Consider the following 26,991-nt stretch of genomic DNA (forward strand, 5'->3'; position numbering starts at 1 on the left):
AGAATTGCGCAGTGAAACCAGAAAGTTGACTGCCAATCTACTTTGCCTGTGTTAGTAGTGGAACAGGAGACCACACTACTGAAATCTGCCATTGGGCTGCCTACAGAGTGAACATGGAAACTACATGAAAGGCAGTGCTTCATTGCAAGGAAACCTAGAAGTGCTCTGAAATCCCCTTTTTCTTGGTTGTTGAAATTACAAAATAATGGTTCCCAAACATCAGAAAAGATCCAACATCCTTGCTGGGTGGTACCCGTCACTTTATTTAAAGAATCCACATAAGCACACAATGTCAGGAGAAGAAGATTTCATCACAAGAATATCAACATTAAAAAATAAAAGTTGCTTTCCTGGGAAATCTGTCAGATATGGGCGCAGTACCGTTGGCCGCCTGTATGAAAGCTGTCATTTAATTACACTGGAAGCTTAAACTTGTACAGTAAAATAAAAAGGTTGAAATGAAGTGACTTGCTATCAAAAGCAATATAGGTTGCCACTATTTCATTTCTATGTTTAAAAAGACTGGAATTAGAGATTTGTTTGCCTGTTTTAAAAATTGTAATTTTAATTTCAACAAAGAACAATGTCACAATTTACTTTAAAGTAACCTGATTCAGCAAAACTTCAAAGAAGCTTCCCCCACTGGGAAAGACACCACCCTTCTGCTTCCCATCAAAAGTACAGGAACTCCTATTTAGGTGTTAATGAAGATGGGAGGACATTTTGCTCTGCTGCTGTAAGCAATATTCAATCAACACTACAGCTAAATCAATGCCTAGTCTGGGATGCTGAGGAAAACCCTTATTGATGTATTTTTATGTCCAGTTCAGTACTCTGGATGACAACCCTTGTATAACACACCCCTCTTAGAATCCCCCTGACCCCACTGAGCCAAGAAGTAGGTTTGTTTTGCAAATTAAAAGGTTTATTTGGACAATTCAACAATATATATCTATCACCCTTTTATAATATATTAATATCTGATAGTACAATGAGACATATGATGTGGATCCACAATGGGTAATGTTACAGTGGTACACTTGGTTACTTAGGAGTAGTATAGAGGATGAGGTAGCTGAAAATGCTTGATGGTTTCAAGGAAATGCAAGGTGGAATAAAATGCAGTACAGAAATAACTTGTTATGAGTTTAGCAAAAGGTAATATGATCACTTTTTCTTTTGACAATTCACTCCCCCCCTATGCAATACAAGAAATGGAAGGAGAGCACACAGTCTTCAAGAATCCCACAAATCACACTTTATAATGCAATACACAGTTCCAGTTCCCCCAGCAAGCTTAGAGAAAACAGGGATGAGTTTTAAACACAGGCAAATTACTTTAATGTGGTTTGCAAGGAAGTGAAAAGGTGCTAGAATTGCTTTTAATTCCCTCTAGAGGTTCAGGGTGAGTGAGAGATGCTTGTTAGTATTAGTTCAGCCTCATTTTAGCAATGCCCTATGAGTTATTACCAGGTTGCAAACGGATTTTAACAAAGAGAAGCAACAAGCTGCTGATTTCTACAGATGAAGAAATCGGGCCAAATCGCAAATCGCGGTAAATTTCGCGAGTGCATGTCTCGCGATTACGGGAAAAGTATAGGGAGTAGGAAGTCGGTTCTAGGTTTGTTGGAAAGCCTAGATTCTTCGTTCCTAGCCCAAACGGTTCAAGAGATACGGATGATTTAATAAAGGTAGATTTTCGGATTTAAAGTAAAACTCAAAATGACAGGTGACAGCTTGCAGCTGCAGAATTGACAGGTGACAGTTGTGCAGCTTTAAAAAGGACAGATGACACGATTTCTAGGAGGCAGTTCTACTTAGGTTAAAATAGTTTGGATTAGATTATTTTAACTAAGAGATTGGTTCTACACAGTTCTGCTAGGTACTCACAATATCAATTTGAAATAAGCCTCGTCACGGTCTGGTCAGGTTGGACGGGACTTCCGGCGGGTGGTTCTGAAGTCCCGGCTATCTGGGTCAGCTCTGCTCTCTGGGTCTGTCAAGCACCGGATCTGCTCACAACGGTCTGGTTTGTGGTTCTCTCGGGTTCCGGATAAAGCACTGCTTTCTGGATACTGCTACAGGTTCTTGCAAAAATTCTTGGCAAAATTCAAACAGCTCGCCCGGCTGTTGAATAGTTTGGTTGGTTTTGAGTCCTGCTAAAGAGGATTCAGCTGGTGGATTCAGACCTCTCTGCTACAAATTCTGGAGTTAATTTCTGCTACAGGTTCTGGAGATTGATGGATTTGAAGTCTGGATCTCTGGATGTGAAGTCGTCGGTCAGCATGCTCCGCAGCAAATGGAATTGACTGTCTCTACCTGTCCCAGCAGTCTCTTTTTATGTGTTTTGAAAATGGGTGTGAGCCTGGCATAACTGAGCCTGCCCCTCTCTACTTGTCATTGGCCCAATTCTCCCCTCTCCCATGATTGGGGGAAGGAAATGGATTGTCATCATGATGAGGTCTGTTTATGGGTCAGAGGATCCTCCCCTGGTCAGTTTGCCCACAAATCTATATTTGATTCAAATACATCTTTCCCAGATACACAATTTGTTGAAATTACATGTACACATTATATATTCCTTATGGTCCATGCTTGTCCGCCTCTGATCTTCCTGGGGGCTTGCATTAAAAAATGACAACATTTTGCGCTTTTTATCTGGTTTTTCAATATCGGACATTTACCCAAAATTACACACATGTGCGCAAGGAGTATGGACATTAATTGATGAAGAGTCAGATTTTTAACATGCAGACATTTGGAGTAAGGCCCTATTTTCCGCTAGCAACCCTCCAGAATACACCACAGGGTCCTAACACCTCTTAAAATGTGCACAGAAAAATCACAAAAATAATGATATTACTTATATAATTCTGACAAGTCCGCACTTTGAGTTATCTATCTTTTTAAAATTATGCTCTGGTCAAAAAGGGGTGTGGCTTCCCACATCACATGGTGGAATAACTGGTTTATCCACTTCCCCCAAGCCAGCTTGTTCACAGAGGCACAGCTGCCCCCCAGTTTCTCCCAAGAGGAAGCTATTTTACGACACCCCCAATATAACATTTGCCTGAGTCAAGGAAGTTGCATTGTTCTGTCCCTTCCAGTTCCCAGGTCCCCTTCCTTAATTCAATCAGAGAGGTGTCAACTCCTTTTGGCAAGGGGCAGCAGGATGCAGCTAGGCCTGGGAAGAGTGGCTGAGCAGGTTTCAACTCCTGTCGGGGTAGTTGTCAGGCAGAATTCAGCTAAATGTCACTTTAGTTCCCAGTTTTCTACATTCAAATCAAACTGACAATTTTTACACATGCAGCTAGAATGCTGATTCTAAGTTCAAAACTATGACATTTCAACAGTTACAAACTATGTGACACTCAAAAGTAGGTCCCTCATTTAATTTAAACATTTCGATTTTAGTGGTTTTCAGTTCAGTTTAACTCAAGCTGCTGACCTCCACAGCTCAGCCAGTTTTGTTATGAACATGGTTTTGGGCTCTTTTTCTTTCCAGATTTTGTATGTACACAAAACTTCATTCTGCCAAATGTCTGCTGGTGTTCACTGAGAATTTTGAATATACTGCAATGTTTTAAAATAGGCATTTTGAGCTTGCATTCAGAGAAACCAAGGTGATTTCAAAGGGCTTTTTAAGCTTACAGGCATTGCTGTTTTTCCTTTGGCACACATTCCACTCATGGCACCCCTGGCCCATCACGCTCGGACTGGTGGGTGGAAGGTCAGCTGACCATTTTGGTGTGCGCACAAACTGCGCGGTTCTCTGATTCTGGCGTGAATGTGAGCGGCGATAGCTCATCCCCACATCCACCCAGTCTATTGATTTAGTTTGTTCTGGGATAGAATAATGGGCGGCGACAGCTCATTCCCACATCTACCCAGTCTATTGATTCAACATGGGTCAAAACCCTTGACACTGCTCTGGGGAAAAACAAAAGACTCCTTTGATTGAAAAGATATGCAGATGCAACTGTCAACAGAAACTCCTGCCAGAGGGAAGAGGCAGGGATTGCTCTTGACCCACTAAAACCTTGGAGGCGGGACAGACAGCTATGTGTATTCTTAAAGCACAAGAAAGTATATACTTGAAAAGGACTGACAGAGGACTGTGCAGAATTGTAAAAAAGTGTAAAATGACAGTATGGTTGATATGAAAATTCTGGTCAAGTTTTAAAACTACTCGGGACTCTGTGCTATGTTCAGGGACATGACTACAGACTTTGTGGTTTTGTAGCAATTGTGGCGATACCAGAAACATGAAACTTCACATGATTATGCCCAGATGTCATGCGCACATATGTGTAAAAATGTGGACAAATCTGACATTGGGTACCAGACCAAAAGTGCGAAAAATTGCCTAATCTAGACCCAAGTTCTCACCGAGAAATATCTGATATAAATATGCTATTGGTATTAAGGTTGCAAAATTGTAAATATGTCTTGTATGAAAAATATATTTCATATGCAGAAACAAGGGGGAGGTTCTCCCTGGATCATCAAATACAGCATCATCATGACACCAGGTTTTCTTCTCAAATCAGAGGAGAGGAAAGACCCTAACCAATAGAATCCCTAGGGGTGTGCCTAGTAGAAGTCAGCATACCAACCCATTTAGAAAATACATAAATAGAGACAGCTTAGGACCTAGAGAGAGAGACATCCACTCACCATCTGATTGCTGGCGAAGCACTTTGCAAGAGAAATCCATATTCCAGACTCTAGAACTTTGAAAGCAGAAAGGCCCACTTCCAAAGCTGAACCATTCTCAGCTTGGCCTTTAATAAATCCTGAAACCAGATTTTACCCCAGACCTCCAAGGAGAACAACAAAAAGAACAGCCTGGCTGAGCTGTGCCGCTTTCTTGCTAAGAATTCTTGCCAGAATCCAGAGATCTGACCCAGTAGAGCAGAGCTGTGACCAGATAGCTGTAAACCAGAACCAACCTGTCAGATCCAGTCCAATTCCACCGTGCAGTGTCCAGAGTGCCGTGCTGAGTTCAGAACCAGAGCGCCTTGAGTCCAGTCCGGTGTGCTAGTAGAATTCCAGTCCAGAAAGTATCCCTGACCAGATCTCTGACCAATCCAATCCAAACAGTGGTAGTGAGTATCCATAGCATAGGATTGTCTTTAGCATATGTATTATCCATAAGTCATCCCTATCCAAACCCACTCTCTTATATCCAGAAGTGCATTGTAGAAAATGTTTGGTCTTACCTGAATCTTTCTCTCATCCCTATAGTCCTTTGGTAACAGTAGTGTTAAAATCACCTTTGCGCTAATATATTTGCTGAAGAAAGACAAGCGTCTCGGCGGGCAAAAACCAGCCAGAGGCGTCGCTGGACTGGTGGCTGTGCTGTCGTGTAGTTTGTGGCTTCATAGTCTCACTAGTATAAGTAACCTTGTTTGTAATTGTAAAAAGTGCAACATTGTTTTATATATTTTGACTCTTTCTGAAAAAACCAACCTCTAAAAAAACATTAATAACTTCTTCACCGTTAATGCTAGAAACGAGATTTAAGTGTCCACTTGAAGCTAACATCCTCAGCCTTCCAATGAACCCAACTCCTTGTAGTTTTCTTGCAATCGTGCTTACCACGCGCAGATAAGTTTGCCGCAGAATTTTCGTTGGCACAAACCTATCACGTGTGAAACAGCTGTACATTGCATCCGACCTCAGAATTAAGTTTTCAACTTGCTAATTACTCAATAATCATTGCTAGTGTTGATCTGAAACTATACAAAGTGGCTCCCACTAGTATTGAAACCATGTTAGTGAATTAAATCCATTTTGAGTGCTTTTACTGTTCCATTCAAAGCCACATTCAAAACCATTTTGACAAGTTGCAATCATTCCTGTTTTACTCTGTGTTTGCTGCGGAAATTGGGATTGATACTGTATTTGTTGAGTGTGTATTCCTGAAACCTGTTTTCTCTCCTTCGTTCTCTTTATACAGCATATTGGGGGGATTGAGTAGTGTGCAGGGGGAAAGAGTGATCACATTGCATTTTGATTGAACCCAGACAAAGTATTATTCTATGCTGCATTATTTTCTTTATTATTACTCCGTTTGATTAAAGAGATTTATTGTGACATCACCCCATTGGTGATCATTGTATAAACCATTAAATAGTGTGATATATATATATTGTGGAAATACATAAAATAATCCTTTTAACTTTGCAAAACAGCCTGCTTCCTGGCTCAGTGTGACCGGGGTGGGATTCAAAAAGAGGGGTGTGATATAAGAGTATATCATTCAGAAATAAAAGAAATTATAGAAATAAATAAATAAAGGTTCCAGCTGTGCATCACATGCTAGGCATTGACTTAGGTGGAGTGCTGGGTTGAAATCACTTACAAGATCGGGCGCTCGTCACGAGATTTCTGAATTAGACATACCACTTGTGACAGTCTAATACAGTGTGCTAACTAACGGGGTACATAATCTCTGTTGGACTACCACGCTGTGTTACACTGTGAAAAGCACCCCTCAATAGGAACGCTCTAAGGAATTGATCTGTTTTGCAAAAATAAAATAAACTCCTGTAAGTCAGAAAGGAAATCAATATTTCCGGAATGGCGACCTTGGTAGAGATCAATATGGCTAAAGAACACCTAATGCATACATTATGTGAATGGACAGAGCAGGATCAGAATGTGTGGTTGCAGGCAATCACAGAACAGACCACTGCAACAGGGTTAGAAATATGGCAAGATCAGGGTCCATTACATGTGGCCCCCGAGTGAACTGTATATGGCCCGTAAGGTAAAGGAAGAGCAAAGCAAGATTGCAAAAATAGCGGCATATCTGTACCTCCATATTGGAGCAATACAGGACAAATATGCTGAGGGCCAAGATCTGGCAAACAAGCAACTGCAGGCATTAGAAAAAGCCCAAACTGATATGGACTCTGTAGAGCAAAGGCTACAGAAGAGCCATGAATCAGAAAATGAAAGTAGGCAGTATCTGACCAAAATAAAAGAAGACATGGGTATCCTGCAGCAGGAGAAGGTAGAACAGGATATCAGAATGCTGACCTTGCAGAAGCAGTACCAAGAAGGTTTGGACTCTCTACTGCAGAGCCAGACAAAGCTGGAACATCAAATACATTTTAACAGGGCATGCGCAGAGCAGATAGTCACCCTGCAAAGCCGCCTAGACAAAGAAAAAGAAGAGAATAATAAACTAATTCTGAAAAGACCTGGACACCCAGGCAGAATTTGATGAAGAGCGCCAGAAAGCTGGTGCGCTCCAAAGACAGAGGGACGACATGGCTGCACAGAGGCATACTCTTGCTCAGGAAAGGGACACCTTAGGCCAGGAAGTCTGTTATTTAAAAGAGAAGATAGAAGAAAATCACCTATCCCTTCAGCGACTGGGTGACCTCCAAAAAGACCATGGAAAATTGTTGGAGCACACCAGAAGGGTGGACGATGCTCTAGCAAGAAAGGACCAGGCCAGTATGGACAGGACTCAGGAGGTTACCCTCCTGCAGCAAAAACTGGCCCAGTACTCTAAAACGACACAGGAAGCACAGAGAAACAATGAGGCTCTCTGTGAGAAAAATTACAGGCTCCACAGACAGGTAGCTATGCAAGAGCAATTGATAGAAACTAGCAGGGCCTTTATAGAGGAATAGAAAGCTCAGGTTCTTGCATGGCAACAGGGAGCAGGGGCTGAGAGAGATGAGGTTCACTGGGAAAGGAAAACACCTGAGCATAACCTCAGGAACCCTAGTAGCAGAGGCCTTCATCTCTTCCAATCCCTGGATTCTGCCACCCCCATGTCCACTGGCGCACATGGGCCAAGGGCCACAGAGATGGCAGACTTCAATCCAATGAGGAATATGGGGCTCATAGACCAGCACATCCCAGGAATGGATGGGCGGGCATCGGGGGTATGGGTTCCCAAGTACTGTAAAATTTAGTGGGGAACTCCATGAGAGTAGGCCCACTAAGGGCATCATGAAAACCTCTGCCCAGCTAGGACAGTGGGGGGGTACTCATCAAATCCGGGGAGCAAGGAGGAATCGGAAGACTCCTCTGAGCGCCCCAGGACACAGGAAACTAGGCCCCCGCATTCTGCCAGCCATTCCCAGGCTCGCAGAATCCGGGAGAGCCTAGAAGACAGACGGGCACCTCTGGGAGCAGTGCCTCTGAGTCAGAGGAGGAGTGGACCAGGGTCACCCGAACCAAAAAAGGCCAATAAGGGAAAAAGGGCCTTGCTCAAGGATCCCATAAAGCAAATCAGGGTGGACAATGCTCTAGCAAGAAAGGACTAGGCCAGTATGGACAGGACTCAGGAGGTAACCCTGCTGCAGCAAAAACTGGCCCAGTACTCTAAAACGACACAGGAAGCACAGAGAGACAATGAGGCTCTCTGTGAGAAAAATTACAGGCTCCACAGACAGGTAGCTATGCAATAGCAATTGATAGAAACTAGCAGGGCCTTTATAGAGGAATAGAAAGCTCAGGTTCTTGCATGGCAACAGGGAGCAGGGGCTGAGAGAGATGAGGTTCACTGGGAAAGGAAAACACCTGAGCGTAACCTCAGGAACCCTAGTAGCAGAGGCCTTCATCTCTTCCAATCCCTGGATTCTGCCACCCCCATGTCCACTGGCGCACATGGGCCAAGGGCCACAGAGATGGCAGACTTCAATCCAATGAGGAATATGGGGCTCATAGACCAGCACCTCCCAGGAATGGATGGGCGGGCATCGGGGGTATGGGTTCCCAAGTACTGTAAAATTTAGTGGGGAACTCCATGAGAGTAGGCCCACTAAGGGCATCATGAAAACCTCTGCCCAGCTAGGACAGTGGGGGGGGGGGTACTCATCAAATCCGGGGAGCAAGGAGGAATCAGAAGACTCCTCTGACGCCCCAGGACACAGGAAACTAGGCCCCCGCATTCTGCCAGCCATTCCCAGGCTCGCAGAATCCGGGAGAGCCTAGAAGACCAGACGGGCACCTCTGGGAGCAGTGCCTCTGAGTTAGAGGAGGAGTGGACCAGGGTCACCCGAACCAAAAAAGGCCAATAAGGGAAAAAGGGCCTTGCTCAAGGATCCCCTAAAGCAAATCAAAGCGATAAGGAGCATCATAACGCCCTATCTTAAGAACGCAAAGTATTCAGTTTGGGAGCACTTAGAGCTCTTTGAACAGATGATGGAAACTTTCCATTTGAAGGACAGCAAAATCTGTATTCAATATGTGAAATGGACCTTCTCTCCAGAATTCTCCAGCTTCTTTGCGGGGCTGGAGGACCAAAATCATTCTAGATGGTCCACCTATAGGGCGGCCATCTTGAAACTTTTTTCTGTGCACATAAATCCTCAGGAGGCTCACAAGGCAGCCTACAACTTGCAATGTGGCCCCTTTGCTTCCACCTATTGACTTTCAGAATGTGCCTACTCTTCCTCTTCCAAGTGATACTGCATCGCTTGTAGTAGACCAGGGAACGGGGTCACGGGTTGTGACTCCTAATACTGTGCCCCCAGATAAAAAGAATGAATTAATTGCCTGGGCTAAACATTGTATGGAGAAGGGTGAACAAGCAGATGTTTTTTCCACACTCGAAAACCTGAAAAGTATTCCGGAAAATAATGTTTTTATTGAAGGGTTAGGAATTCAATTGAGCATAATGTGGAATAGATTAAATGATGTAGATCTCCCACAAGGGTTACGGGATTTGAACGCCTTAACGTTGTCTAGAGATACTGCAGAGAAAGTATATGAGCATGTCAAGAGGATTTTTGTGTATAAGAAGGAGTTGGAAGGTTACAGAATGAAGAAGTAGATGATGATAGTTTAAGTACTATGTTCTTACAGAAACGGTTTTCTCCTCGTCGTGAATTGATAGGTGAGGAAGCACAAATTTGTACAAAGGATGCAATAAGATGGATTTCAGATATGTCGATAACTCCAGATGAAGTATATGACACGTATGGTCAGTATACTTTAGAAATGCAAAAGAAAGTGATTCAGGTTATGGTAGAATACCTGCAGAATGAGTGTGTAAAAAGAAAGATTTGTTGTCCCGCAGAATTGTTGAGTGTTTATAAGAGAGCCTTTTCGATGGATACCTCTTCGACTACCTTAGCGCTTGATTTGGCTGTGTTGCTTAATAAGCGTTCGGAGCTGCCTACTTTTCAGTTGCCTATGAGAGAGGTCCCTCCGATATTTGTCCCAAAAGTTGAGATTGCAACTGATGCTGCACGAGGTAAAGTCGCTGTGGACATTCCTGCACATTATGTATCGCAGTTTGTTCACGTCCCGTTCTCGAGACAGGAAGTGAACACCATAAAGCAATCTATTCCTGATATAAGAAAGAATCCGACGGGGTTCTATAAAGAAATAGAGTCGGTCTTACAATCATCGGTATTCACCTTAAGTGATATTGATTTATTATTTCCCGTACTCCTGCCAGTTGATTTGTGGAAACAGATTAGGACTGTAGATGACGTACGTGGGTTAGGAGATACATGGGATAACATGGTTAGGTTCGACAGAGAAAGACCAGCTGGCGAGCGACCGCCTCAAGTGATATTAACTCTGCCTGATAGGATTATTGTAAAATTAAAAACTATAGTTCCTGAAAAAAGAATAATTTGGGGCAAGCTTACGGCCTGTGTCCAAGGAAAGTCTGAGGGTGCTACCGAGTTCTTCAATCAGTTCGAACAGGTATTTTCAGATTTCAATGGACAAGACTTAGGCACAGAGTCAGGGAAAAGGCTGTTTGTCGACAAATTTGTACGTAGATTGCTGCCTGACATCCAGTTACAGATTATGTCCTCCGAAAGAGCTTGGCAGGCGAAGTCTCAATCAGAAGTACTGCACATGGCTCAGTACTATGAAAATCGTGTAAATACTGAAAAGGAAAAACTTGAGAAAAAAAAGGGTGACCTGAAAACAAAAGTACTATTGCAACAGATGGTTAGAAACCCTAGAGGGGGTAATCAATTTAGAGGTCAATACATTCCACACGGAAGTACACCCCTGGCACCGGTAACCATTAACCAGTGTGCCTATTGTCGACCGGAAGGTCACTGGCGTGCACAATGTCCGACATTGCAGCAAAGGTCATTTGGGAACATGGGTAGACGATCCAGAGGTCGCCCAGGTGCAGGGGGCCCTGGCAGAGGTCAGTTTGCACCAGAAACACAGCAACCTTCCTCACAGGATAAGCAAGTTTCGAGTGTGGATAATAGAAACATTTTTGATCATCCTTCTGCCGCGATTTTGTTTCGTTAGGATTGCCCGAAGCAGGATTTGGAACCAACGCCTATTCCCGTTCATCAGAAAGGTCCCTACGTTGAGATGGTGGTGGGAAATAGGAAGCATCTATTTTTAGTAGATACGGGAGCACAAAAGTGTTCCATTGACCGTTCACGGGTTCCAAACATTCCCCTGTCAGGGCAGTCCAACGTCTCCATAGGGTTTTCAGGCACACCTGTAGTTTGTCCAGTCTCTTTGCCGGTACCGATAACACTGGGTCCCTTCACAGAGCAGTGTCCATTTCTACTTACTACGAACTGTGGGGAGAATTTGCTGGGGTTAAATTGGCTCAAGGAATTGAATGCAGTAATATATTGCTCCCCGGATGGAGTTCGGTTAACAATTTCACCTCAGCAATCACTCACCTCTCAGTTTTTGACTCGACCTTTACCGCCAGAATTCAGTAACATTCCGGAATGCTTATGGGCAATTGATGATAATGATGTGGGCATTCTTCAAATTGAACCTGTTAAAAGTATTCTGAAACATGGAGTAAAATTGCCTCGCAGCCCGCAATATAAGATCTCAGTTGAAGGCGAACAGGCTTTGAAATGTATAGTTTCTGATTTTGTACATCGTGGAGTAATTGAGGAAATTATAGGTAGTGTGTGTAACAGCCTGGTTTTGCCAATATATAAAAAAGGTGATAATGCCATTCCTTTTTGATTTATAATTGATTTGCGTGCTATTAACAAAATTGTGGCTCCTCAATTTCCCATTGTACCTGATGTTACCACGATAATAACTATGATTCCGGCTTCTGCCACTTACTTTAGCGTTGTTGACCTTAAGAATGCATTTTTCAGTATTCTATGCTTAAGGATAGTAGGTATTTGTTCGCGTTTACCCTAGGTGGATGCTCGTTCACATTCACTCGTGCACCACAAGGGTACACTGAGAGTCCAAGTATTTATAGTAGAGCATTGAAAGAGCAACTCGATACTCTCGAGTTGCCTACTACTTGCACATTACTACAGTATGTAGATGATCTCCTCTTGGCTGCTGATTCTGAGAGTGCCTGTAAAGAAGGCACTGTGTTGTTGCTTTGTCATCTAGAAAAACATGGCCACAAAGCTTCACTCAAAAAATTCCAATATTGTTGTCAGGAGGTCACCTATTTAGGCTATCTCCTGTCAAAGGTGGGAAGAAGGTTGACACCTGAACGGATAAAAACTATTTCTGGCATGTCTGTCTCAAATACGCAGAAATAAGTTAGAGCCCTGATAGGTATGGCTTCTTATTGTAGATTGTGGATCCCTAACTTTTCGTTAATGATTAAACCAATGCTGGCTTTGACAAAGAAGGGCATTTCTTTGCCATTGCCATGGACTTTGGAACACCAGACAGCATTTGATTTGCTCAAAACCGCGCTGTGTTCGGCACCGGTTTTAGGAACTCCAAATTATGAAAAGGCCTTCGTGTTGTATGTGCATGAACGTGATGGATGTGCTTTGGCTGTGTTAACGCAGGAACATGGAGGGAAGAATAGGCCGTGCAGCTATTTCTCATCCGTCCTTTATCCTGTTGCATGCGCTTTGCCAAGATGTTTGAGAGCTGTCGCTGCTGCTGCTGCGTCTGTAAAACAGAGTGAGGGAATGGTCCTGGGCCATGCGTTAACCCTAATGGTACCTCACTCTGTAGATAATTTATTAAATAGAACTCAAATGCAACACCTCACTTCCGCACGATTGACAAGATATGAATTGATCTTGTTTGCTCCCCACATTCAAATTCAGAGGTGTTGTGTATTAAATCCGGCTGAGCTTTTACCTGCCCCGCAAGATAATGTTGATGCTGACGAAACGTCACACGATTGCCTTTACACTACAGAACAAGAGACTAAAGGTAGAATCGATTTGAAAGACACGCCTTTGAATAGTCTACAAGGAGAGCTATTTTGTGATGGCTCCTGTTTCAAACTTCCGAATGGTACATCCACGGCTGCTTATGCCGTCACTACCTTAAGCACGATTAGGGAAACCAAAAGAATTATGCATAATTCCGCGCAGGCCGCAGAAATTATAGCATTAACTCGAACTTGTGAACTTTCTGAAGGGCTTACAGTGAATATATATACCGACAGTCAGTATGCCTTTGGGGTAGTTCACAACTTCGGTAGGCTTTGGAAAGAACAAAGTTTCTTGACCTCACATGGCACAAAAATACAGCACGGCACTTTAATAGTGCAATTACTTTCAGCGCTCGCACTCCCTGTTCAGTTAGCCATTGTAAAATGTACAGCACATCAAAAGGTTACAGATGATATAGGAAAAGGGAATGCTTTAGCTGATCAGAAAGCTAAACAAACTGCTACTGATTTTAGTTCAGAAATGTATGCTATAAGGGAAACTGTAAATGTTTGTACCTTTGGTGAAAGTATCGATTCTGTAAAAGACATTCAAGCAGATGCTACTGCAGAGGAGACCAAGAAATGGATCGAGGGTTCAGGGAGATTGGATGGTGATGGGTGTTGGGTGGACAATGTTGAAGGAAAATGGTTACTCCCTGACGCCTACATTACAATGATGGTCATTATGGCTCATGGTCCGACCCATGTCTGTGCGTGTAAATTGACTAAGATGTTACATAGTGTATGGGCCAATGATAACATTTTCAAAATTGCGGAGCACTTTGTTCAAGGGTGCATGGTCTGCTTGCAGCACAATGTAGGAAAAGGTACCTCGACTCCAAGAGGGAGTTTTGCTCCACCTTCTGTTCCGTTTGAGGTCATCCATTTTGATTTTATTGAGATGGAACGATGTAACAATCTTAAAATATGTACTGGTTGTCATTTGTGCATTTAGCAAGTGGGTTGAGGCCTTCCCTGTTAGAGATGCAACAGCCATAACCACGGCAAAAACTATGTTAAAGGAGTTCTTTCCTAGGTTCAGGCTGCCGAGAGTCATCTGGTCGGATAATGGGCCACACTTTATCGCTGCCCTAATCCTACAAATATGCAAAGGATTGCAGATTGATAAACGGTTCCATTCGGCCAGACATGCCCAAAGTGCCGGATTAGTGGAAAGGCACAACGGCATTATAAAGAACAAGCTCGCTAAGACGTGTGCCGGCCCAAGTTAGAATGGCCGGACGCCTTACCGATCGTGTTGCTGTCGATGAGAACAACCCCTCAAACTAAGACTGGGCTCTCTCCCTTTGAGGTGGTAATGGGAAGACCTGCTAATATTTGGGGTATTCCAAAGAGTCGCTCATTGCGGGATATAGAGAATGTGCTTCCTTCAGATTACTGTAACCAGTTGACTAAAAATCTATTTTCAATTTATCACCAGGTGCGAGAGGCTTACCTGTACGATACGAGGTTCCCGGTCACAGTCTACGACCAGGGGACTGGATCCTCATGAAAGTTTTTGAAAGGTCGTCTTGCCTTGCACCTCGGTGGAGGGGTCCCTACCATGTCCTGCTAGTCACCCAAACTGCTGTGGGAAGTGGGAAGTGACGACATACTTTTTTCTGATCCTTCAGCACCGGAAATTGTGAAATATAATTTACGTCCGAGAAGATAGACGTACGGCACGGTTTGACTGTGTGACTGAGGAAATAATTTGAGCGCTTGCCTTTTGGCCCGACTGTACGAAAGGATTCTGTTGGCTAAGGGTTGTGGGAAAGACATTAAGAAGACGCGCGACTGGAGTCACCAGCAAACGAACAATTGGTGTTTTTCGATTGAAGACTACGATGCCTGCACCCGCTACCACTCGCACTGAACTTTTAGATAAATATGTGACTAGCAGAGACAATGATCAAGCGTGTAAGGGGACCCCGAAAAAGTATTGTTGCCTTTTAGTAATAATAACTGGGTTTGTAGTAGCTATTGGTTTTGGGTTATGGTACCTGGAGGAAGCATACCTGCTAGAGGTCTTTTTACCTGTTGAAAATGTATCTGTTATACCTACTCCTTCCGTGCAATTGCATACCTTGTCGCCTAGAGATTCTTTGCATAGACGGAACTATCAGAATAATACTCTTATGTTAATAATGAATGCCACTCATGCAATTTTTAATAGAACCAACTGCTGGATCTGCTCACACTTACTGCAACATGGGGATAAGGGGCTAGGTTGGTACATTCATCCTTTACCTTTGACAACTGCTTGTTATGCTTCTCTTAGAGCACTATTTTTTGGCCTTTGGAATGACAGCATCTCAGGGAACTTTGATGGTACAAATTTGAATAGTTTTGAAAAACGTGTTTTGGTGCCCCTGGGATGCTCACTGTTTGCAAATGGGAGTAAGCCAAATGTTGCTTCTGTTAGGCCCTCTGATAGATTGTCTCGCCCTTTCCAGTCTTTGATCTCTTTCAAAATGGCTCCTATAGGAAATAAGGATGCCACGCCTCCATCTTATTCTGTTAACCATAGCCCCGATTCAGTTTCCTTCTGCATACAGAGGAATGGAACACGGTCAATGGGTGATTTTAGGAGATGCGCCAACGTTGCGAATTTGACTAGTGAGAACAGACCTCTGTATGTAGGTGAACCTGTCTATTTCATTTGCGGTGATGTGGCATTTCCATGGTTGCCCAGGGATTGGCAAGGAACCTGCTATTTAGGGATTCTATTACCTGGGGTATTTATTGCCAGTACTGCAGAAATTTCGAAGACTTGTCCATGACGAGATGTGAAGGGGGATACTCCAGGGCAAACTCTAGGAAACATTATGAAATCCTTTGTGTTATTTTTTGGGCAAATTATGAATTCAGAAGATATCAGGGGACTAGCGAGAGTACTGGAGAAAACCATCAACCGGACCACTGACATACTCTATAATATGACGTTAGAACAGAAAGCGATAAGATTAGTAGCTCTTCAGAACAGGATGGCATTAGATGTCATTCTGGCAGAGCGTGGAGGGGTATGTAAATTAGTGAGGTCCGCTTACTGCGTTTACGTACCAGACTCCTCTCCAACGATCTTTAGGGCAATCCAAAATCTACATGTTCTTAGTTCGGAAGTACATGATCCTGAGGGAAACTGGGAACTTAGTACATGGTTTTGGGACCTCCTACGGTCATGGGGATGGAAGTGGTTTTCGGCCCTGCTGATTATCTTGGGTAGTTTTCTATTCCTTTGTTGTTGTATACAGTGTCTCCCTGGTATATATTCGGTATTAGGGGGGTGTTGCGCGCAAGCAACAAGTGTATTAGGGCATAAAATGTACGCCCCAGATAAGGTTTCCAAGGAGTATGTGTTAAAATAAACTCTAGTGTCTGATCTGATGGCAATAGATATGTCTGATAATGATTCGGGGTGTATATACGTTGAAATGTGGAGTTAGTCGTAAAGGGATTGGAAGTAGTTTAGCGCTTGGCATAGGCCAAAAGGAGGGTTTGTTAGAACTGATATAATATTGTTTTATCCCCATTGTGTATGTTGGCCTATGCCCAGTCGCTCTGAGAGGAAATCCGCATTGCAAGGTCGTAACCTTAACTTAATCGAGCCTCCATTTTAGGTCAAAGCCGCCAGTTATTCGTGCAAAGTCACCCCGTGGCCTAAAATAACCGACCTGTGTTCTCTTGTTCTTACTTAACCTCTTCGACCTCTGTAGACGAGTAAATGTCCAACCTGCCTGCAGGCTACATGTTAGGGTCATGTAGACCTTGTCCTTTGTTGACCTCGGGATCAGGGGATTACTTGAATCGGCGATGTTAACCTACAAGTATATAAGAACAATAATGCTATCTAAACATGACATGCAAAACATCTGTTTGACCTGCATTGAAACAAATGTGTAAAGAGTGTAAAGTTAAACCCAGAGAATAATAGTGCTTGTTAGTAAAATGTATTACCAAGTAAACTGCATGCACAAGATATGTAAATTAGGAATGAACCTGGTGCGACCCTAGCCCAGTACATGATTAACTTGTAGGAGGCTGGACATCGTAGTTAAGAAACTGTATAAATATGCTGATGTCCAGCTAGCAATTCCTGTTCACTGCTCACATTGAACCTTCTGGTGGTCTCTGTGAAGTACTGACGGCCAAAAAGCCATTTGTGTACTTTGTTTTGTAAACTGCTCAGTATTGCAATAAAGATTCTGGGAATCTTTACAAGCCCGTGTTGGTGTATTTCTCTTTGCATAGTGTAAAAGCCTTAATATTGTATTTTCTGATTCCACAAGCCCACGCCATGCCCCGAAGCGTCCCGAAGCGTCCCTCTCCTGCGGCTCCCCTTCCCTCCCTCCTACCGCCTCCTTGCCCGCCCCTGTCCAGTGATTGGCCAGGCTGAGGCCTATGTTTAATATGTAGTTGCCAGCGCTCCCTGCACGCCTGATTCCATCTTGGCGTTGCAGGTGAGCGCGGCACTCCAGGTAAAGCTGGGCATGGGCTGCCTCCATTTTGGCCAGCAGTGGCCCCGGCAAGCCCACGCCATGCCCCGAAGCGTCCCTCTCTTGCGGCTCCCCTTCCCTCCCTCCTCCCACCTCCCTGCCCACCCCCTCACCCCTATTGGTCCATCAAGGCTCTTAAGCCACCTTCCCAGGGCAGCCCCTGCCCGGTAGCCCCTACAGTTAAGGACCCCGAGGCGAAGGACGGATACACGAAGTGTCTGCAGGTGTCAGCAGGGGAAGCCAAGGAAGCCAGCAGACACCAACAAAACTGTGAGTGTGGCAGGGGTGGGGTGTAGAGCAATCACTCTACTCCAAAAAGCCCCTGTCACTCTACCTTACCTTCCATAGCGTAGACTGCCATAGACTTTAATAATATATGCTTATGAAGACTTGTGACCACCGTAAATGGAATGTAAATGTTGCCATGAGATGAATATGCTAGTGCCACACATGTATGGAACTGAACCCTAGCTTGTGTCGCATCTAGATAGAAGTGTGATTGCTAGCATTTGCCACACTCGGGATTCTTGCCTTTAGCCTGCGCCGCATCTAGATAGAAACGTGACTGTTAGCACGTGCCACACTTGTATGGAATTCTGAACTTTGGCTTCCGTCGCTTCTGGATGGAAGTGTGAGTGTCGGCATGTGCCGCACCTCGATGGAATCCCATAATTGCAATATTAGCATATGCCACACTTAGATGGAATTTCTCAAGCCTAGTCTGCGCCAGATCTAGACAGAAATGTGATTGTTAGCATATGCCACACTTAGATGGAATTTCTCACGCCTAGTCTGCGCCAGATCTAGACAGAAATGTGATTATTAGCATATATGATTCTCAGCATGCACCACACTTAGAATTCTTAACCTAGCTTTCGTCGCATCTAGACAGAAATGTGATTGTTAGCATATGCCACACTAAGATGGAATTTTTCAAGTTTAGTCTGCGCCAGATCTAGACAGAAATGTGATTGTTAGCATATGCCACACTTAGATGGAATTTCTCAAGCCTAGTCTGCCCCAGATCTAGACAGAAATGTGATTGTTAGCATATGCCACACTTAGATGGAATTTCTCAAGTGTAGTCTGCGCCAGATCTAGAGAGAAATGTGATTGTTATCATATGTCACACTCATACGGAATTTCAGAAATGTGACTGTAAGCATATATGATTCTCAGCATGCACCACACTTAGAATTCTGAACCTAGTTTGCGTCGCATCTAGATAGAAATCTGACTGTTAGCATGTGCCGCACCTAGATGGAATCCCACAATTGCAAAGACAGCAATGCCAACTAACCAACCAACTAACAATTCCATCCCTCTGCATAGACCTCTCAAACTATAAACAAACACAACCACAAACCTAAAATGCAGCAATCCGCACAAACTTCACAACAATGGAACAACAAAACAAACCACACATAGACTTGCACAACAGCACACGACGACTACGGACCACAAAACACCCCAAGCCCAGCCAACGGACCCACCGGGCTGAGGCTGTCAACAGCACATCACTGCTCTCTTGCACTTTTCCAGCTTATTCCCACTAACCCACTCCCTCTCCTCCCCTTTTTCAGAGCCGCCAGAGCGCCAGGGGACCACTTTGGTGGTGATAGTGCGCGGTACAAATGTCCTTTAACATTAACATTAACATACTGTGTGCCAAGTCTATTTAATTCTCATTTTGCATTATATTTTACTGCCACAGTCTGTGCACCTGTCGAATTACTGCCAGAATCAGTTACTGTTACCGCCACTTGATCCCGCCGATGTACCATGGGATTACAAGTGGTGGTAGGGCAGTATTAGCCCCCATTGTTTGACTCCATAGGATTCCACGGGATTTTTGGCAGAATTTATGCAAGCAGTAATTCCACTGTGCTAATTGCACTAATTTTTGGCTTTAAAGTGAAGAATTTACCTCCAGCATGATGCTAGAGGTAAATCCACTACTTCAACACCAGACTCAGGATTTGGCAGAGCAGTAAAAATTGCAGTAATTCTGTCACCACTAAAAAAAATTGTCGGTAACGGAATTACCACTACTTTCTTACCACTCTGCCAATCTCAGAACGAGGCCCTTTGTTTATTAAGTAGCACACTGAATTTACTAATATCAGCATACTCGGTATGTGCCCCAAAATATATCTGCAGATGTATTCCCAGATACCACATAACATTTTAATTCTGCTATGCCCAATAGCATATGTTGCTAATTTCCTAATTCCCAGTCTCCAACTGCCCCATAATTGTCAGTTTACAAATGCCCACTAAGAGGTATAGTCAGTTTTCATAAACCCACTGGTATCTAGTCCCAATGTCAGCCATGCCTAGAAACAGAAATTACCAGTTTTAACATACCCAGTATCAAGCAGCATTGTTAAGTCCAATTACAAGGAATATGCACAAATAATATGCAGAATGTGACCAGAAGTCCAATGGGAGAGACAGCATTGACATTATTACCTTTTAGCAGGAATTCATTTCAGAAAGGATGTGTTGCATCTTACCTGCTGACTGCACAACAGCAAGGAGTTTTGAACATGAATACCAACGAGACCTTTCCCTGGCATGAAAGAAGAGCATCAGAAACTGCGTAACGTATACTGTATTGAAAAAAAAAGTCTAACCTCTTTTTCTGTCAGTTCAACTTGTAAAGCATTAACTTTGTCCTTTAGATCTTTGTTTTCTTTCTTATAATTTTCAATCTCATCCAGCCTTTCCCGATCATCTCGTTCCCGCTGTTCTTTCAAGCGCTCAATAATTCTTTCCTGTTTAAATGACAGATAGTAACAGCTGATTAAAATGGAGTTGGCAATACACACCGACTCATGATTGTCTTTCCTTCATTAAACATTACTGTTTCAGCTACTAAAAAATAGAGTGAAAGAAAGTGCTTTAAAGGCACAGATCAATGTGAGAGATTCTGAGCACCCACCCTTATGTATTGCCTCGAATGATACGATATCCGAGTGGGAATCAAGTAACGCATTCCTTTTGTGGGCACACAGCAGAAGTGCAGTATTCTCAGATGAATAATGCAGAGCTATGGCAGTGCTGCAGAGGTGATCGAGTCGTCTTGTGAAGCCTCAGTAGACGCGCCCTCTTGCAGATACTGCTTCTCCGTTACCATACACAGTTGATCTCTATGCACCATATGATCTAACCTTGTCACAGCGCCTCTGTTTGGAATTCTCACTGAATAATTCCATAGTAACATAATCATAGTATGTTCTGCCTCAATGTATTTGTGCTTTGGATGGATAGCCTTAAAGTTACTGCCTCATTACAAGTTTGCCGGTAGGTGCATGGAACACCCGGCAGGCCAGACCAGCTGGGACTTCAGGCCCATACTGGCATGCTTTTCGCTGAAGCACTGTTACTAACGATTGGGTCCACTCCACCGGAATAGTAAATAACCGTTCCACCACCGCCTATGATATCCAGGTAGCGACGGGATGTCAGTTGGCGGAAATAGTGTTACAGGTTTGGCGGCAACCTGTCAGTAGTACAGGCAGGTTAACCCCAACCCCGTAATGAGCCCCAGTGACATGAAATGAAAGCCACTGCTGTGAATCTTTTCCCAAAAAGCCATGTTCATGTATATAATTAGATGCTAATTCATATCCAAAGTGTATACATCAGTTTGTCTAATGAGATGGTAAAATGGCATATTTGGCTAATAGAAAATCCATGCACATTGCTAAAAAGTTTCAAAAGAAGATATTGAGCTATACATTTATTTATTGTTGGGAAGGCATTTGGTCTAATACCATAATACATTGACTCACCCCATACATACATTTAGTAATAAGACACGTGCCAATGACTAAAAAAGGAAACAAATAACGTACTGACAGTGCATAAAGAAGAGTGAAATAGAACACATGACCTATAACGTTGTGCAATAATATACAACATATATTTACATCATTGATCTGCCTTTTAGGACCAAGCAGTAGAAATTAAACAAACCTTGATTTCAGTGATCTTTCTTTCTGAAGTTGTTAGGGTCTGGTTTTTCATGTATGGTATCTTGTCTCTCACTGTCTTTTCAATCAGTAATCATCTCCCTATGCTCAGATAGGGAACGGTTTTGGAATAATCCTTCCCAGTATGCATTGTTTCATGACTTTGCTCAATTGTAATTGTAATTGGTTATTTTCCAGGTGAAAGGTTATCTCCCTTTTCAGCTTTCTAATGTTTTGGGTTTCTTAGTACGCTTCTCAGCATGCAATATTTTTACACTTGTTTCAATTCTCTTTTCCACATTGACCCTTCAGGACATCTGTCTCTGAGTCAACCGTTTAACTCTGAGTTTCTCATCCAACCGGTGGTATACCCTCATTTATGGCAATGGTTCCCAACTTTCCTCATGCTCTGTGGTTTATGCTGTGTCAGTATTTACCACTCAACTTTCTTTTTACCTTTTCTCTGATGGAGTTTTGACTCCTCTCCTGCCTCTTGGATTTTCTCCCATCTCTCTTTAACAAAATGGTTCAGCTATAGATACCTTAAAGTGTCTCAGGTGAGTGTTGTAGCAGTTTGTGTACTCTTGTGGTCTCCCTTCACCATGGCAAAGCTCCATGTTCTGCAGCATACACTCAGTGTTTCTATGTCTTGGGTTAGCCAGCGTCTGTGAACTCCCCACAAAGACTTCCTATTCGGTGTCCCGAAGCATCCCTGTGTCTTTTATGGAATTTGATTCTGGTTTAGAGCATCTTCCTCATCTGTCACCTGGATCACCAGCGTGTCTTGTGATTTATTCTTTCCACGACATCCCTTACTTCTCCTTAATGCTGCTGATTCCCATAATCTGTGGTTCCCATTTCTCGCAAGGCTCCCTTACCTGTTCCACAACACTCAATCTGCCTTCCTTTTACTATGCCTCCAAAAGCTCCTGTGAATTTAGCATGGATCTAGGAGCAAGCTGTTTGCAGACTATCTTCAGTACTTCGTATGGTAGTTTGATGGATTGTGGCGCATTACACATGGTTAGGTTAGATTCAATGAAGTGTGAGCTACTCTCCCATTTCACTGCCTGTAGTCTACAACATTAAAAGAGTGACCAAAAAGTCTATTTTAATTTGGTTTGCATCAACAGCTATATTGATACCACTCTTCTCTCCCATTGTAACATTCACTGTCAAAACAATTTAATCTAGACTTAATAGACGATGAAATAATTTAGGAGATGGACATTGAATCAGGTAAAGAATGCAAGCTGTTGGAGTATTAGATAGACTTTTTTCTACTGTCACTAGTGTGGAGGCAACGGTCCTTAACAATATTACGTATATTCGCTGAGAGGCGGCTGGAGGAGGCATGGGCAAAATGTAACACTGTGGCTTTGAATGGAAAGAAGTCCTTTGAAGCAATTTGATGCCTTAGCTCAGACTCTGCCCACAGGAGAAGAGTAAATGGTCATATGGGAGGAAAACATTTCATTAGAAGGAAACCATGAGACCATTCTCTCACTGGATAATCAGTGGGCAACATTCTTCAAACATGATATTAATATCTCAAATCCAAGCCCCTTTTGAGGCCAATTGATAACAAATACATCAATATTACAATTACATAAAGTGACTTGATTTATTGTTATACTGCCCACTTTCTCTTAAAAAGAGGTCTGGAGCAATCAACCTAGTACATTTATGCTCACAGAAAGAATAACATCATATGCTTTAAAAACCTTTCCATCTGTTTTAATCAAGTGATTGCACAACTCTATACCTCAGCCTTCAAATACATATATACTTAGCAAACACCAGTAAAGATATTAACCATGTGTATTTTTTCTTTTTCTTTTTATGAAAGAGATGACAACGGCCACTGGGCTAAGGCTATGTATAAGCTTAGATAGTTAATTCTCGTGGATTGTAGCTTTGCACAAGCTAAAACATATGAGTATAATTAAATGTTGACTTTTGTGTCTGGAATGGGTTGGTAAAAAGGCAATTAAACAGTAAAAGGGCAGTGATTAAAATAAAAAGTGCTTATACGGCCTCATGTGGTTTATAAATCCAAATTTAGACTGAGCATAAAGAAAAACAGATTCTCTTCAAATAACACTCACGTGTATATACCTATGCTAGTGTCCACACAAGAAGTCTATTATCTGTTGCACATATTTCAGATTTGATTACTAATAATGTGTGTATTGTGAGAGTGGCTTATGATGTGTGGTTGTGACGGTTCAATAATCCTTTATCTCTCATTGTTAATATTGTGACAAATGAGAGTGTAGATATGCTATGTGGGATTTTACCGTTAAATAAGAGACCCTACCACTAAGAGAAACTAACATAAAGCACGAGAAGGACGTTCTTCTCCTGGGGTACTCCTAGTACCAGCCTTTAATATATACGTAAATAGTCTCTTGTGTTTTCTAATATCAATTTCTTCAACTCCACAAAGGGTATGCTGAACTTTCCTTTTTTGGATTGGATTCATTTGGTTCACCCTTTGCCAACTTAAAGTTTGATATCTGACTTATGTCTTTAAGTTCGAGATTGTATCCTGTTTTCATTGTTTTGTTTATTAATTTAATTATTGAGCATTTGTTAGGCGCCTATACAACAAAATGGTGTTTCCAGGTGCCACAAGGCAGAATGGGGAGAGAACAAGAAGGGGTAAATAACAATGGCAAAGAAACAGTTCATATACAATTGTGGTCCTACTAGGTCGTGTGCCATTCAGACATGCAAGTGCAGTGAAGAGAAGTGCAGGAAATAGGGAATGGAGAGGAGGGGGAAGGGGGCAGAGTATGGGAAAGTTCTGGTGGGAACTTGGGTATGGGCATGTGCTGGTGAGAGCCCGGGAGGGAAGTGTCAAGGGGATGCTGTAGGAATGTAGGCTCCACATTTCAACAACCACATTTTAGCAAAGGTTGGAATTTTAACTAGGGCCAAGGGTGTGAGACTCATATATATCATTCAAGGGTATCACTCCGGCTGAATATAAATAGATGTCAATGCACAGAACACATGCTAGAAGATAATCACTTTGCTCAACAATTTTAATGGGCTGAGTTGCATAAAAAAATGAAACTAACATCAAACTAACATACTGATTTATCCAAATCCATTTAACATATAACTCCCATAATAATATGTAGTGCTAACCAGTTCATGATAAACTGGATGACGGTTGATGGAAATGTGTGATGCTCTGGAAATGGAAAAGAAACATTATTTAAACGTGCAGGCTCAAAGCAGCGATGTGTCGTAAAATGTGGAATGTAAAATCCGTCCTGCTAAAGACATGGCATTGCCTCAGGGCAGGAAGCACATTAGAGATGTACCATTTTCTCTTCAGCGATGCAGTTTGTATCTCAAGCAAAGGCACAAAGGAAATCACATGCTATTTTAATGCGAAGAGTTGTCAAGGGGAGGTGCTTATTGAGTGACATATAGGTTTGTGAAAAAAGGTTTGAGGCAGAGAGGGCTGAGTCATTCAACCATGGCAAGGGAAGAAGAAAGACTGGGTGAGAGTTAGCATCCTGGTCAGGCTAAGTCTCCTGTGTTCTTGCAAGCGGACTGTCTTGTGGGATGTCTGTCTCCTGGGCTGGCATTCCTTAGAAGATCTGCAGTCTCAAGCAACCTTATTTGTGATTGACCCTGAACGTGGCAAGCAGAAAGGTTGGGAAGGAATTTGTGGTTACTGCCAAGTTGGGGAATATCGCCTGCTCAACCTAGGTAATTATGCTCTTAGGTGAGGGGCATGTTGAAGTGGATATTTGATACTATGTAGCATAGGTTAAATAGTTCAGTTAATTTTTAGGCGCTGCATTAATAATAAGAATTCAAATGTGCATGTAAAACTGTGTTTATATTCCTTTAGGTTTTGCTGTAATTCAGAGCTCTGCATATTATTACAGATAGAGCGTTGATGTTTGAATTACAACGTTGGCGCACATGTCATTCTGTGTAACTTGCATAGTTCTAGTTGCTGATCAAGAATAATAATTCGAAAGGTAATTTAGTCTCAGTGTATTTATTCTGCATTCACTCTGAGTTGGCAATGCGTTGGCATGCATAGAGATGTAAAATGTGCAGTAAGAAAAATCTCAAAGCAAAGTTAGCCCCAGTAAATTGTTTCACTTTGAGATGCTGAATGAATGGTTTGTATTTCATTTGCATGTTTAATGGATTTTTGAAACACATCCATAAGGGCATAAGAGTGATATTGTAGATAAAATATCACAGGAGAGCATGAGCTAATATTTTGAGTCCAGTATTCGTTTACCGCTAGTGACCCTGCTGAAATAATTACTAGGCAGTGTTCTGAAGTTAGTCTCACCATTATAAAAATACCCCAAAACATTTACCACAATATATTGCCAAGAGCTAATAAAATACTAATATACCATAATACCACAAAATACCACTAGATACCAAATATAACCAAAACGATTTCCTATAAATGTTGTGCATTGGCTGGGAATCTTTAAAATAGTTACTGGGTGTGTCCTTGCACCTTAAAGCATAACCATATTGTGCACTCATTAATTGAATTAGTTCTATGAGGTAGTGCAGTACGATGTGCTCACTTGACTCTCATTTTAGTGTCATTGGCAATAGTGCCACCATGTCCCATATTCAGGCTGAGTTTTCTGAATTGTTGGATTACCTCGAGGCAAAGCTCTATGCCCATTGAATTTGGTCCTCGGAAAATATGACAACATGGAAAAGCAGGATTACCACAAAGGTGGAAAAAGAGGCATTTGAAAGTATTTTTGATGAAGGAAGCATTGCGCAGGTCTGTCTCCTTAGATTATTCCGAGCAACAGACTGCACAGAGGGGAAAAACTGCACCATTAGACTGTGCACAAAACTTTGGTTTCTGCTACATAGATCCATAAAGATGCAAGGGAAAGACAGTGACATCATCAGCAAATTACAGCACAGTTTGGACAATGAATGTGATCAGGTGCAGCAATTAAAAGCAGAATTAAAACAGAAGGAGGTAGACATGGAATTGCAAGCCAAATGTAGTGGTCTTGCTACTCAATTGGCTCAGAGAGAGAAAGCCATATTGGATGATATAAGGCAAGATAAAGATGTTGCAGTTTCGGAAATGCATACCCTTAGAGAAGATGGCAGGGTGAAAGATAAAGAACTCCATGCTATCGAACAGTAGATATTTAAATTACTGGAAGAAAATGACAAAAAAGCCAAAGCACTTCATCATTATCAGACACAAATCAATGAATTGCAAGCAATAATCAATAAGGTCAGGGATGAGCATTTTGTTCTCTGTCATGAAGCAGAACAGCTTCATGGACAGTACAAGAGCTTGTAACAGCAAATGTTTAATCTCAAATATCAGGTAAAGCGACAGGCTACTACATTCCCT

At 42.5% G+C, this 26,991-nt stretch overlaps 1 protein-coding gene across 14 annotated transcripts in view; it reads right to left on the minus strand.

Moving 5' to 3' along the window:
* Positions 1-26,991, minus strand: part of ERC2 (ELKS/RAB6-interacting/CAST family member 2) — a 4,434,974-nt gene that overhangs the window by 2,238,406 nt on the left and 2,169,577 nt on the right. For all 14 annotated transcript variants that reach the window (XM_069643656.1, XM_069643655.1, XM_069643659.1 and 11 more), the window contains one exon: positions 20,262-20,402. In XM_069643656.1, coding sequence (XP_069499757.1) covers positions 20,262-20,402 — 141 coding nt within the window. The remainder of the gene's footprint in view (positions 1-20,261; positions 20,403-26,991) is intronic.

The sequence above is a fragment of the Ambystoma mexicanum genome, chromosome 2p (assembly GCF_040938575.1).
Source record: "Ambystoma mexicanum isolate Mex_15411 chromosome 2p, UKY_AmexF1_1, whole genome shotgun sequence".
Taxonomy (NCBI): Eukaryota; Metazoa; Chordata; class Amphibia; order Caudata; family Ambystomatidae; genus Ambystoma; species Ambystoma mexicanum.